Source organism: Neopelma chrysocephalum, unplaced genomic scaffold (genome assembly GCF_003984885.1).
Source record: "Neopelma chrysocephalum unplaced genomic scaffold, ASM398488v2 Primary Assembly neopelma1_98, whole genome shotgun sequence".
Classification (NCBI taxonomy): Eukaryota; Metazoa; Chordata; class Aves; order Passeriformes; family Pipridae; genus Neopelma; species Neopelma chrysocephalum.
In genome coordinates, this window is record NW_020897761.1 from 1,861,903 (window position 1) to 1,876,081 (window position 14,179).

The window sequence follows — 14,179 nt, forward strand, 5'->3', positions numbered from 1 at the left end:
CCCCCCCTCAAATACTGATAAATGTCAGAGCATGCAGAACTCTGATCCCATCCTGCCCAGGGTACGTGCATGGCCCTCGTGCTGGAGAGCCCGGCCAGACCCAGTGCTCTGAAAGGTCCCCTCGAAGCCCCGAGGCGACTGGGGAGGGCAGCGGGGAGGGGAGGAAGGGGTGTTATTGCAGAGCATCTCTGTCCCCCCGCAGGGTCAGGGCTCGCCGGTGACGTGCTGCTGCAGAGCCGAAGTGATGGCTTTGGAGTCTGTCACCTCCTCCGGCAGGCAGCCCTCCTGGTCCCGCAGCCCGGGGTCTGCTCCCGACTGCAGCAACAGCTCCACGATGTCCAAAAACTCGCAGGTAGCAGCTGGAGGGAGAGAGGGAAGGGTTAGTCTGGGGATCCTGCCCCGAGGCGGCGGTGATGGGCGCTGCTGGAGCGGTGGCTGTAGCTGGCGACTTCCCATGAGTGTGCCGGAGGCAGGAAACGCCGTCTCAGCACCTGGCCCGGCGCAGCAGATCATTTTTCGGGGCAGTGTTCAGTACACAGTGTATTACTTTGGATTTAATAGTGCAAAGGAAGGAGAAAAGACGGAGTGAGAGCAAAGCCAGAAGTCAGGGGAGGTGTTACTGGTGCAACCAGCACCCCAGAGCCCACAGCCCAGACACGGAGCTGCCGGGAGCCCAGGGGTTTGCACGGCATCACCTGAGACAGAGGGAGCCTGGGCACAGCTGGCTAGGGCTCCTTCACATCCAGGAATGGAGACTGACCCTGGGAAGGGCCCCAGAGTGCTGGTGCAACACTGCAGAGAGCCCCAAAGTGCCACCTGGGAAAGCATTCCCTGCCTGCTTTTGCACCAATAATTTATAATGCATTTATCTGTATCTATACCTATATCTGTATCTAATGTATCTATTTATGTATAACATCCTTGTAAGTCCCCGCCCCTTACCTGCTTCCTGAACCTCCCAGGGCTCCACAGGCAGCACATTCCAGGCAGGACATCATCAGTACTGCCTCGCTCCTGGGTTTCATCCATCATTTCTCCTTGCAGAAACTTCGGATGGTTTTTAGCTGCTGGCCATCCCCTCCCTGAGCACCAGCTCCAAGGGGCCGTGTCCGTGCCCTCGGACAGCTGGTCATGGCACACACATTCGCACCTCCACTAGGAACTATTTTTCAATCCCTGATTTTCTCTGCCAAGATAGAATCAAGTTTGACCTGAGCTCTTCTCTGTCCCCAGGATGTAACAATCCTATCTAAGGATGCTAAAAAAAAATAAAAGAACCAGGAAAATCAGGAAAACTCTTAACACTTAAGAGATGGACTTGGCTGATATCAGCAGAAGTTCCAGACCCTGGATTTTCCCTTAAGACCATGCAAAGCAGATCCTAGAGAAGCCAAAACGGCCTTATGAGGTTGTGAAGGTGGTACCTTTCCTCTTGCATTGGTAGCAATTGGTTTTAATTGTATTTTGGGTGCTTTTATAAAGCAACCGACTGACTCTTTTAGTAATTAGAGAGTCTTTTGCATTACTCTGCAACTCTCTACTGAACCAGCAATGTCTCATTAAAATAAAGTCAATGTGCAATTGGAGCTCATACTGGAGATAAAATAAGGAAGAAAAAAGGGGGAAGGGGTTGGTGAGGAAGCAGGTGTGGGTGTGGGTGAGGCTGAGCTGAAGAGCCGGGGGGGCACATCCCTTTGCAGAAATCAGACTTCCAGAGATGCCAAGAAAGCTGTGGTGGCAGGTTCTGGGGATGGGGAGCTGGGTGCCCACACAGGGAAATGCCACTTTCTCGTCTGGTGCCACCGTCGGGCACAGCCCATGTCCTTGAGAGGGCTGGGGACATCCCAGGGGATGAGCACAGCTGCTGGATTTATGGCACCCTGGGACCCTCGATTTGTCAGGGGCCGGAGCGGCAGCCCTGACACTGGCACGGGTGAAGATGAATTTCCATTCAGCGCAGTTCGCCTCCCGACTCCATTAATCCTCAGGGTTCAGATGATGAATTCTTTTTTTTTTTTTTTTATTATTTATTTTCCCTCCAGCATCCCCTCCCACTGCCCTGCCAGAGCACAGACAGAGCCGAACAGATGGTGCTTTGCAGGGAAGCCGGGGCGCCCATGAGGATACAGAGCCTGCCCACTCCGCGGCCACGTGGCCACCACGGCTCGGAGAAGCCTTGATTTCCTCTGGGAGAGGCAGCAGCAATGATTTCAGTATTCCCGGTGGGCGAGTGGATGGATGGATGGAGAGGAGCCGAAGGCTAACGGGCCCTTCAGCAGGGAGACCGTGGTCAGAGCGACCAGCCCAGCTCCAGCCCGGGGCAGAGTGGGCCCGGCAGTGGGTCCCACTGGTGATCCGGTGCCTCCGGACCGCGCTGCCGGATGGCCTCCACTTAACCTCCGATTAAACCCGGGGTCGGCGCCCATCGGAAGGAGGCAGGATTTATAACCCGCAGCAGGATGCAGTTTGACACCGGCTGTAATCAGGAGAGCTGTCACCAGGACAAGGACAGCTGTCAGGCCACGCCGCCTCATAAAAAGGGATGCAGACACCCTAAAAGCAGTGCCTGCCTCGCTGGCCTTGCTGATGGGATTTAACCCTTCCCTGAACAGCCTCCAACAAAAGGGAAGGCCTTGTGAAGGCACTGCTCAGCTCAGAAACAGTTTTCATAGGAGCTCTCACGCCTCTCCTCTGCAATTAACAGCTTGGTTGTGAAGTGCTGACCAAAATGGTACTGGGGGGTTTTCAGGAAGTTCCATTCAGGCCAACAGGCACTTGAATCCAAACCAGTCCCTCATTTAACAAGCTGTTTCCAAGATTGGGGGGATTTATGATCAGGTCAGTAAGTAAGGGAATGAGAATGGCCTGGGTGCAGTGATGGTCACCAGAAATAGCTGGGCACCCATGGACACACTGGACCTGTGTGCCAAAAAGGCTTCCCTAAGACAATATACAGGGAAGAGAGGTGGGAAGGGGGAAGAAAAAACTTTAACACTTAAAGCATTTGGGAAGAAAACCATGGTAAACTGTCACTATTGAAATATCTGAGCTGTCAGGGTGGATCAGAGAAACCGTTTCTGAAATAACGTTCATTAAATCAGTTATGTTCGTTTGACTGTTAAACAGGCTGCCTCAGTCACCAGCCAGAGTGATCCACCTCCACAGAATTTACACTCAGGTGATGCATCCACCCTTTTTTTTCCACATACTGGCCTTGCTTGAATCAGATTCTCATGGATAAGTTATATATGTGCTACGCTTGTGCACGACCTACAGTCATGTACTGTGCACCCCTCCGTAGGCAGATGTCAGTCCTGGAGCTGGGAGCAGGGAAAGCATCTTCCCAGGAGAGAGAAAGCCCAAAATGTGGAATGAATTAGGCAGAGAAGGAGGCAATGTGGCATTTTAAGTGCTGTCAATCTGTGGACAACGCTGTGCTAAGCAATAGATTCACTACTCCAGTCACAATGATAGGAATTTGAAAAATAGAGTATCCTACAGGAAAGATGACATGGTGAGAAATCACACATTATTGTAATTATAGTCTCAGTTCAGGGGCCCTGGAATCTGGGAGTTTAGCTCCAGATCCAAATGCTGTGCTTTGGACTGATGCTCTGCAAAGCAATTTTGCCATCCTGTTAATGTCCTTGTGGAGAGATCAGGGAGAGAGAGAAAGACACAAACACTTCAGAATGACAAGTATGCTCTTAATTACAGTGACAGGCATCAAGAGAGAGTACAAAATAATAACTGGCTATGTCTTAATTTTGGGAAAAAATTATGATCCAGATTAAATCGATACTTTATTCATATTCCCCCACACACCAGCACCACATGCATCACTTCAGTCTCTACTCTTCTCATTTGGAGATAGGACAATCTTTCAATTAAAGAATCCTATAAAACCATGCATCTAATTAGCCTGTAACTGTAGGAGGGATGCGAACTGTGACTTCCCCCTGCTGATTTTGGTAGTAGAGAAGCTGCTGCTCTCTCAGCTACAATGAAACAAGTTTGTCATCAGGACACGTAGAGGTGAAGGCCACCTTGGTCATCCCCTTCCCCTCACCTGTGTAACCTGTTAAAACTGATACAGACCCTCCCTGAAGGCCCAGGGATTTGGCATTCCCTAATCAGAGCCACTCCTGGGTCTGGAGGTGGCACAACCACATCTTAGAGATGCAAAGGTGAACAGGAAAACTCTGCATCATTAACTGGGGGCAAAGGAAGGCTTTAAGGTGACATTTGCAGAGGAGAAGGAAGGGAAGACAGCAGTTTTCCTTGCTGCTTCTCCCAAGGCTCCTACTCCTACCGTGCTGGATTTGACGGCAGAGGTAATCAAATCCAGCTTCCCTGCTCATTTTTCTCCTGAAATTTGCTTTCTGTGCATTGAGCATTTACTCCAGCTGCAAATCCATCCTGTTAAGAGGGGACAACCAAGCTGAGAGGCAGCTTACCATAATGGAGTGCAGTCTGGCCTTCCCCATCCTGAAAAAAGAGAGAGAGACTTGATTTTAGAGGTATAGGCAATGCCGTGGGGACACAAGTAAATCACAGTTTTAAATAAATAAGCTGAATCACAGCAATGTTTTAATGGACTAGATAAAAAGACCAGGACATCCAGCTACCTGACAGTTGGGATTTGAATCATCCTCCACCCATCACTCCATATTGACACATAATCAATACCTATCCACCCATAAGAGTGCGTGGATCACGCCATGACTTGAGTATAATTCAGTTCATAGTGTTATCACTTCCATCCCATAAAAATGAAGGATTTCAATCCTATGGCCTTACTCTGGGATTCTCACTAATCCTGATGCTTTAGTGCAAGATGTTTCAGTGCAAGCCCAGCCTTGGCCTACTTGAGAGAAGGGTAAAGCACCGGGACACTGTGCTGCACTCTTTAGCACAAAGGATCACACAGAGGGAAGAAAATCCAGTTTTTCTCCAACTGAATAAATCTTAGGTTCCTGCTCTTTGGAATTCAGGTCTACCCAAAGCCCAGGTAAGTTCTGTTGGGTGAGGGAAGGGCACAGTGCTGAGGGATGAGCAGGTTGCCGAACTCATGCCTGTGAAACACCTGCAGCACAAGGGCAAAGCAAACCACATGATTTGTAGGTGTTGGCACACAGACCCCTCTTCCAGCTTAACACATACACCACTGCACCAGCTGCAGTGCTTTGGGAAGTGTGTCCCCTTCCCAGGCTCCTGAGTCCCTCCCTAGGCTCTGCTGGAGAGAGCACATGTGGCACATCCAGCAGTGCACACCCAGGCACCTCACACCGCCACAGCATCGTCCTGCCACCAGAACAGGTGAAATAACAGAAGGAAAGAATTACTGGCCACTTTGCTTTCACTACCCCATCAGGATTAGCCTCTAATTCAGTTCTTTGCCTCCTTAATTTATTTGCATCTGTCTATGGAGACTTAAGTTTTTAATTACCATCATCTTTGGGATTAAGGTGCAAATTCTGGTGTCTGTTGTGGATTCTGGAGCAGGCGAAAGGGAAAAGGAGAACAGGAAAACAGGTAGAAATCTCACCCATAGCTGGAGACTTCTGGTTTCCCACCTGCTATTCTGTGATATTAACCCTGCTGAGCTGAAAAACTAGGAATCATCTGTGTTTCAGGGTGGGAGGTGCCACCCTTTGCTCTGGGACATTGCACCAACACAACCACAGCAACAGACACAAAAGAGAAAAGCCAGATGTAACAGGCATTTGCTGCCTCAATATCCATTTCATGTCTTTTCCAAGCAAAGGAATGTGCCACTATGTTCCATTCACATCAGTGAACTCACACCAGTGTTTGAAGACTCCTCATTTCAGGAGCCTATTTCTGCCCAAACTGCAGGGACATAATGCAAATGGGTGTCATTAGAGATACTGCAAGCCAAAGAACTGAAGGAATCAAGGACGGCATCCATTGATTACTCCACATTAATAAGGTAACTGATCTGAGCCAGAGCCCCCGAGAGCTCCTTAAGCACGTGCCTGCTCGGAGGAGTGACAGGGCCGGCACTGACTTCAGCAAAATACGGAGCAGGGCTGGGGAAGAAGAGGCAGCAGCGCTCCAGATGAGTTATTGGAAAGGCAGGATGTCAAATATGTGGGCTGGGGGATGGGAAGCCAGCTCCCCTCCGCATCGCCGCCTTCAAAACTGCAGCCGACAAAACCCACAGGTGAATGGGACCGGAGCTGTGCAGCAGAAATCCCTTTCCATAGGAACACTTTGCTGCAGAACTCCCTATAAAACACACAGGACTGCTCCAGGATACTACAGCCATTTGTTCCTCTTCCAAAGGCCTGTGGAAAGCACTGCTGCTTCAGCAGCCGGCTGGATCTAACGAGGCTTTTTATTTCTCTTAGATGTACTTCCTGGCATCTGTTGGGCTAAGGAGGGAGCGCGAGTCCTGGCATAGGAGATGCGTGTCTTTAATCCCAGTGTGGTTTTTATAAAGAACTATTAATCCAATGTTATGCAAACATGGTTTGCACTTTATTTACGCTGCGGATTTTCCCCCCCCTTTGCGCGTTCCGGCCGGCCAAATGCTATTTGTTACACTCCTCAGATGCTGTGCTATTTGCTTGTATTTCCTCTGTGACAAATTTTAATCCAGGTAAATGGAAAAAGCTTTAGCGTGGTCACTCACTAAAGGCCTTGAAATGCCCTCGGGAAGCTGCTGATCTCAATCCCTCTTTGATTTGGCTTTTTGGAGCACCGTGGCTAATCGGAGCCTGACGTGCCCGGCTGCTCCAGGTACGGCAACGCTGAGCCTTCAGAGCAAAACGGTCACACCTGGAGACTAATCAAAGATTGGCTGTGAAAGTGAGGATTGCAGCTCCTATTGTGGGAATTATGTGAGACGAATATTGCCCACGAGAAGCTGGAAATGTTTGTTTTGCAATGAAACACAGTGTGCAGAAGATGAATTAAGATGGCCTTGATGCAAGGGATATTTCCCAACATGAGACAGAAAGCAGCAGTTTCTAGAGCATCCTAGGGAGGTGCAGTGTGTTCTTCTCCCAGGATGTGCCTCTGTTGGGATGAGTGATCCCAGTGAGTGGACAGGGACAACCTGGTGCAGCCTCACCCTGCTGGCACCAGTCAGGAGCAGGGCACCTGGAGCGCATCCTCCACAGCCGGGAGGAATGCAGAGATGCTGACAGTGATCAAGGAACAGAGATGCTGATTGTGATCAGATGGATAGTTTCGGCAGATGTACCAAAGAGAAGGTGTTGAGTAGGGGAGCTGATGTTGGGGAGTGCAGAAGAAGAGATGGGCAGCTCTGAGGCCAACACACAATGCCAAGCTCTGCTCTGTGCCAGGATGCCTCTGAGAAATGCTCTTTCATCATCACGTGTTAGCTGGGATGTGTCACTGTGACAGGTTAAAAAGGAGGCAACCTGCTCTAATTCAGTGAACTTCAACACAAAAGGTGGGAAAAGCCAGGCTCAAAGCAGTAATACACCTTCTGTAAAGGCTTGCAAGGCCCTGGTAGGTGCCTGTCCCAGACCCCTTTTAGCAATGCTCCATCTATAGAAAGGAGGAGCTCCTGGAAATGGCAGAAACCCACACACGTAGACAGAAAACAATCAGAAGGGAAAGAAAGACCATTACACACTCGAGTGTAAGAGTGCTCAATCCCACACATGAACGTTACTGACCAACAACAGATCTGACTCCAAGCTTTCCTTTTGCCTCCTAATGTCGGGTGCCATCCTGGATGCCTTTTACAGCTTCCTGGCACATCTGGCCATGGCAGGATGACAGCCAAGCTGCACAGCTTTGAGGGAGATGAGAGCACTTCCAAATACTTCAAAACCAAAGCCTGAATGTCCATGTCTACCAAACCCATCCAAACAAAAGATGCTACAAAATCAGCAGTACCTCCTACATGCAATGGTCTGCGACAGATGTCACTCAATGAAAATCCAACTACCAGTGGATAACTTATTGGATAACAGGATTTTGTGCTGCTCCTGAGAAATTTAAGCAAGAGAAATGAGAGAAGATGGACCGAGCGCAGATGGACCAACTGTCTTATCCGCTAAGTGGTACTATGGCTTCTGCACGTCAATTTTGTCTCATAAGTGATAGGATTATATCGGTGTTGCCGTCCCATGTTCATTCCTTGGGAATTTCTGTTCCCTGCTTAACCTAACACAAGTTCTGGACTGAAGGGCAGAGACATGGAAACGGTTCGGCTGAGCCCTGCTGAGATGCTGTACACTCTATAAAACATAGCTGCTGTTTCTTGCTGTTGAAAGTAGACCTTGACTGGCCAGTGTTTGGCTGTGGCTTCACAGGACAGTTTAAACAGTGTGCTATAAACATTGATTGTCCAGACCTGCCTCATTACAAGCTGTGTGCAGAAATCTCTGTGAGAGGGAGGGTAGCCCTAAGGGAGATGCCGCCTCTTCTGCATCTCACCTGTTTTACTTAGCACTTAGCAGAGAAAGAGGAAGAACAAGTCCTTGATGGTTACCTGGGTGAGCTCTGGTCCAGCCTGACCAGTGATGAAGGTGATAATGCTGAGCTGGACAGCCTCCACACCAGCATGAGGGTGTGTAGGGGACTCCAGTGCTGCTCCACACAGGCCTCATCTCAGTGCCTTCAATCACATCCCCAAGCGCAGACACCGTGAGCGCACCATGAAAAGCACAGCAGAAAACATCTACACTGTCCTTTCCCTTTGAGGGATAGCACTTCTGCTTTTCATTTTAAGGTATTTTTTCCCCCATGTCACCTCTTTTTCTGTTCATTTGTGGCAACTTTCAAGGTGCACACTCGTTCCCATTGACAGGCGCCGAATGTTGGCAGGGATCGCAGGAGATAAGAACGATGCGGTGATAAGAGTGTTTAACAGCGCCGGGTCCTGGGCAGCACGGATGGGCCAGAGGGAAGATAAATATTTACACTACATCTTTAGAAGGTGAGTGAATAAAAAGGGCCAGAATAATACAGCCTCTGAACAAGCACTGGTGCTTAGGAGCTGTAATATAAATCTCTGCAGCCTCACGACACACACTCACTCAAGCCAGGGAGATGAAAAATAGCAAGAAAATACTTCCCTCCACTTTTAAAAAGGGTTTTATTTCTCATTTATTTCCACTTTAGACTTCAACTTCCCAACAATTTACTTTAACCTCATCATCTTCTTATTCTCTCTCAGAAATTTTATCTCCAACAAGACTGAGGGTGAGGCTACAGCTAAAAGCACACCAGAGTTTACATGTTAATACCCATGAATACGTAAAACCAGGCAATGGGGGTTAAAATAACCAGTCTGAACTCCATCAAACAATTCAGTAGGTGGCCTTAACCCAGCCTTTATATTCATTTTCACACTGTTTTTGAATGCAGCAGACTGGGTTTGTACATGTACATTAATACATGTCAAATGCTTGCCCAAGTGAAGCAGATAGAGGAGTGGCAAACGCTGGCATAGAAAAGTGATGGTTTAGTTTGACATGTGATCCTGTTCCTTTAAAATCCATATCTTAAGCCAGTGTGCACCCACATACACACAGACTTTTGCTTTTAGTTGCCTCCTGAGCCTTAAAGCAATGCCAGCATCAGTGCAATTTGAGAAACAAGACCATCCAACAGCTTTGTGCCAAAGTCTAGGATCCCAAATAGCTCTGATCCCAGAAAAATAAAGCAGATCTTTATGTTTTCTCCCTACTTTTGGTTTTGCTAAAGCAAAATATATTTGTGACTGCTCACCTTCACCAGGTGTTTTAAGTAGGTGGCCCATATGGGGATAATTAGTTGGCTGGTGTTTGTGAAGTGCTTGTAAGGTTATGGTTGTTAATGTTGGCATAGGCTGTTGTGAGACATCACCAGGTGCACCTTTGGTCCCAGCTTGAAGGCAGCTCAGGCATTCCCCAAGGATGGGACATACCATACTTCTGGCAGAAGAAAACCCAAAATCCATGCACTGGTCATGAACAGCTGTTATTTGGGGATTGCAAACAGCCCAGGCTGGCAAGTGCAGGGCTTGGGTATCTTCAAAGTTTGGTTCCTCAGTTAACTTCCACCTCCCCTTGCATGTGGGTAGGTTTGGCAGGGACCCCTCTCTTACTGAGCTGTCCCTCCCCAAGAGCTCTCAGCTCTCTCCTCTGCCCCCTTCCTACCATTCAGGCCTTTTCCTGCACTGTGCCGGGCAGATATCCCTGAGGATGGAAGGTGCTAGACAGATTTTTATCATCACCTCTTGGGCCCTTCTCCAGAGTCTACTGCCAGGCTATCATTTGGCCTATCTTCTAAGTGCCTCACAGATAAATTAGATCTGCATAGAGAAGCAATTATTACATTTCTAATGGCATGAACCCTTACAGCACAATCTGCTACTGAAAGGCAAGGAAAATTGCATTAGCTTTTGTTTGATTCAAAATTATGATCAAGGGAAGAGGGATGTCGAAGCCCTTTAAAGCCAAGCCTACGAGCTGGGGATCTTTCTGCCTGGGGACCTCCCTATTCGTATTCGCTGCCAGAGCTCATACTCGTGGTTCATCTAGGAGCACTAATTTGGAGTTAAAAGCAGCTCTAAGAAAGCTCAGAGAGAACAGGATGCCCAGGAAGCACCACTGGCTCCCTCCCGGAGTCTGCATCTGCTAATGCACCCAAACGCCCCCAGCCTGAGGAGTTCAGTGTGCCAGGGTTACGCTAATCCCTCATCGCCCTACTTTCTAACTGGTGCCGTACCTATATTTCCAAGTGCAATTTCAGTGGGATTTATCACATCTACTATGATCAGCATGTAGTGCTGCTGGCACAGATACAGGCTCTCAATATCCCAATGCAGACATGGCTGTCTTTAATTGCAGAACAAACCGATTTCTGAACCTACACAGCAGCTCACTCAGCAGCACCGAAACTCTCAGGGCTGTTTTGCTGCTGAGCATTTTCATCCTGTTTTGCAGCCGGCACTCTGTGCACAGCTGTGTGTTTGGACATATTTATAGGTTATCCAAAGAATATTTGCTACTGCCTGTTACTTCCAGCACCAGGCATCTTGCTGGTCATCAAACGAGTGTGTTGGTGCAATAGAAAAGCTGCCAGGAAGCTGCGGGGATCAAAAATGTGTTTGGAAAAGTCAATGCCTAAAGCTGTAACAAGTGTCACGGCGCCGTGGCTGAGCCACACTCCGACAAACCACGCAAATGTGATCCCAGGCTGTGAACAGGATGGTATTCCAAAGGGCAAGATCCCAAAATCTCTCCTATCAGGGTGCTTCCCTGCCCCCTCCTCGTGTAAAAGTTAGTCGCTCCTGTACTGCTTTATCACTTTAGTGTGGCTGAGGCAGATACCTGGTTATTTAAGGGGCAGGATAAATGGGCTGAGACAGCTTTCCCATCCCCAATTCACTAGGGAACGCTTGGAAATTCCACCTGACACCGGGACCGCTCTGTGCTCTTAAACAATCTCCCGTCTGATCCGATTGTTCCCCAGTGGGGAGGCAGGCTGCAGCTAGCTCAAGAGTCATTGATTGGATTAACAGCCTAATTCCCAACAGATGAATAGAATACTGATGTCTTGTCAGCCCACATCATAGAAGGAAAACACAATCTGCTTCTACAGCCCCGAAATTTAACCCTTTGCTTTCCCACTCCCCCTCCCCAGGGCTGGACACACGGGTCCAGGACTTTCAGCTGGAGATCCTACCCATTTTAATGAGAAGAGATATATTAACCTTTGGGACACTTTGCCTAATAATCTACATGCTATGGGATCACACGCTATTTTCCGTAAGGTCGGTTCAGTAAGAAACCCTCCTTTCATCCTTTCTACATAGAAAAGATTTATACCAGGGACTTTTATTATTTTTCCTTCTCCCTTTTCCCATCTGCCATTAAAGGAAATACTGTATGCTTCACAGTAAGCTGCTGAAAATTCATTAGCTTAGTGACATTTATCCTGAAATATACAGATATTGAACATTTTCTGAGTCTATCATTTGATCAGGAGGATGGATCTGCCTGGAGAGGAGCACCCAGCCAGGTTTCAGGAGAGGTATCCCTGCAATACCCTGCAATGCCCTCTCCCTCCAGCAGCTCTTGGCAAGCCCTGGGGCAGAGGAATGAAGCTGGGCACATCATTTGCTCTGGGAGAGCTCCTGTTCTCCACCTCCTAATGGAGACACTAATGTTTTCTTACCTCATAGAAAGACTGTGATAAGAAATTAATTGCTACTGGTCAAATGTTCACTACTACAGAAGCAGGACAGTGTGCATATTAAAGAGATTCTCCAAGAAAAAAAATTATTTATGGATTCCTTGGCACTGTCTGCATTTATTTCCTTGCTTGGGAGACAAGAATAAATAAAATTCATCTGATTTTAAGAAATGCATTCAAAATGACCTCTTTTTTTCTCAGACCACTGACGTCCATAATGCTGTGGGGTTTGTTTCCTTCTAACAGCCACCTTTTATGCTTGCATTTACAGAACAGGCAGACATGTGAGGGTATTACTGTGAGGCACTGACACAGGTTGCCAAGAGAAGCTGTGGCTGCCCCATCCCTAAAGAGTTCAAGACCAGGTTGGACGGGGCTTGGAGCAACCTGATCTAGTGGGAGGTGTCCCTGGCCAGGGCAGGGGGTTGGAATGAGATGATCTTTAAGGTCCCTTCCAATCCCCTCCTAGGAGTCTATGATTCTCTATACATTTAAAGATCGTAAGGTGTGCATCACCTGAAATAAGCCAGGTTGTGCTGTGAAACAGAAATAGGATATTTCCACTTGCATTTAGATTTTACAGCTTGCATGCAGAGTAGAAACATTCCCTCTGTCACTCCTTTACTCCAACAACCTAATTAGCCCAGCACTGACTAACATGACTAATAGGAGAGAAAGCATGAGAGGATGGAGGTGCACACCCTTTTTTCCCTCCCTGCTTTCCCCCCTCCAGTACCTGTTAGCCATGACAGTTTTCAGGACTTCATGATTTCACAGCATCATTATACATATAAAATACTTGCTAGCAGACTGAATGAAAGAAACAGGCCTTTCCTCTCCTGGCTTCCAGTGTATCAGCCCTACAGAGAGCCTTGTCTTCAGAGACGTACATAGTGCTTCATGTTCACAGAACCAAACCAAAATAATTAGTGAGAGATGTTGCATTGACTCAAACAATTCAATTAATGCCCTGTTAGTATTTTAAAGTCATCCAAATTATTAGCTGTTTTTACAATTTGAAACCATAACGTTTCATTTTCATCCCAGATGTGAATTGTTCCAAAATGGCAATAAATAAATAAGTCCAGTGAGCCCTGTCCAGCCCAGCCCCTGCCCCGTAACATGGCTGCGCTGTATACTCACGAATCCAGGTTAAGGATGGGGACTGGGGCAGTTGTGCCCTGGAACTAGCAGACTGCAGGTTTTATAAATACATACAGAAATAATTAAAATCTAAGGGGTTTAGAAGGGTTAATCTCCTTTAAATAATCTCTGCCACAAAGCCTGTAAAGTCACCGCTGGCCCCGTGCCCGCGTGGGACCGGCTGTCGGATATCAGGACAGCACGTGTGGGTGGGAGCAGAGGGATTAGGAGGAAGCGCTGCCGCGGTGGCCCATCAGTCGTGCTGCTCCCCCACATATGGCTGCCCCGGGCACTGCCGTGGGCTGGAACGCCGAGAGCAGGATGGGATCCAGCGCCAACCAGCAAGTCAACATGCCACTTGCTCCACCTGATTAAAGAGAGAGAAGGAAGCTTGATTAGGCTGCTAAATTTAGCAGGCTGGACGGGAGACAGCGGGAGCCGAGAGCGTTGCTGCCACTGCTCGGTTCACCTCAGTCCTTGCTGACGGCAGGCAAATGCTGGCTGATATTTATTTAAAGGGATTCAGGGCTTTGGAAGTAACCTCTCTTCCTCTGCAGGCTTGAACCCACAGCCCTGGGTGGCCAAGGAGATGTTGCACTTTTAATTGTCATCTTCAATGGCCTCAGTGCTGCCACTCTGCATTTCAGGGCGTCCTCTTTGTATAAACTGTCATTTAAAGCCAACAACTGAGTGACCATTAGAGAGGAAGAAATCCAAAAGAAAGCAGGGAAACCACCCCTGTGTGGGCTAAAGCAGTGCCTGTCTGAACCCATGAGTTTGATTCCCCTGATTTGGGCAAAAGCAGGGTCAGCTGAAATGCCCAAGAATCTCATGGCAGCGTTGGAGAACT

The 14,179-nt window shown here is 48.2% G+C and overlaps 1 protein-coding gene across 1 annotated transcript in view; it reads right to left on the minus strand.

The window, feature by feature from the left end:
- Nucleotides 1-7: 7 nt before the first annotated feature.
- Nucleotides 8-14,179, minus strand: part of ACBD6 (acyl-CoA binding domain containing 6) — an 82,669-nt gene continuing 68,497 nt past the window's right edge. The window contains exons 7-8 of the mRNA XM_027694838.1: nucleotides 4,458-4,488; nucleotides 8-359 (exon numbers count right to left, since the gene is read on the minus strand). Coding sequence (XP_027550639.1) covers nucleotides 205-359; nucleotides 4,458-4,488 — 186 coding nt within the window. The 3' untranslated portion in view covers nucleotides 8-204. The remainder of the gene's footprint in view (nucleotides 360-4,457; nucleotides 4,489-14,179) is intronic.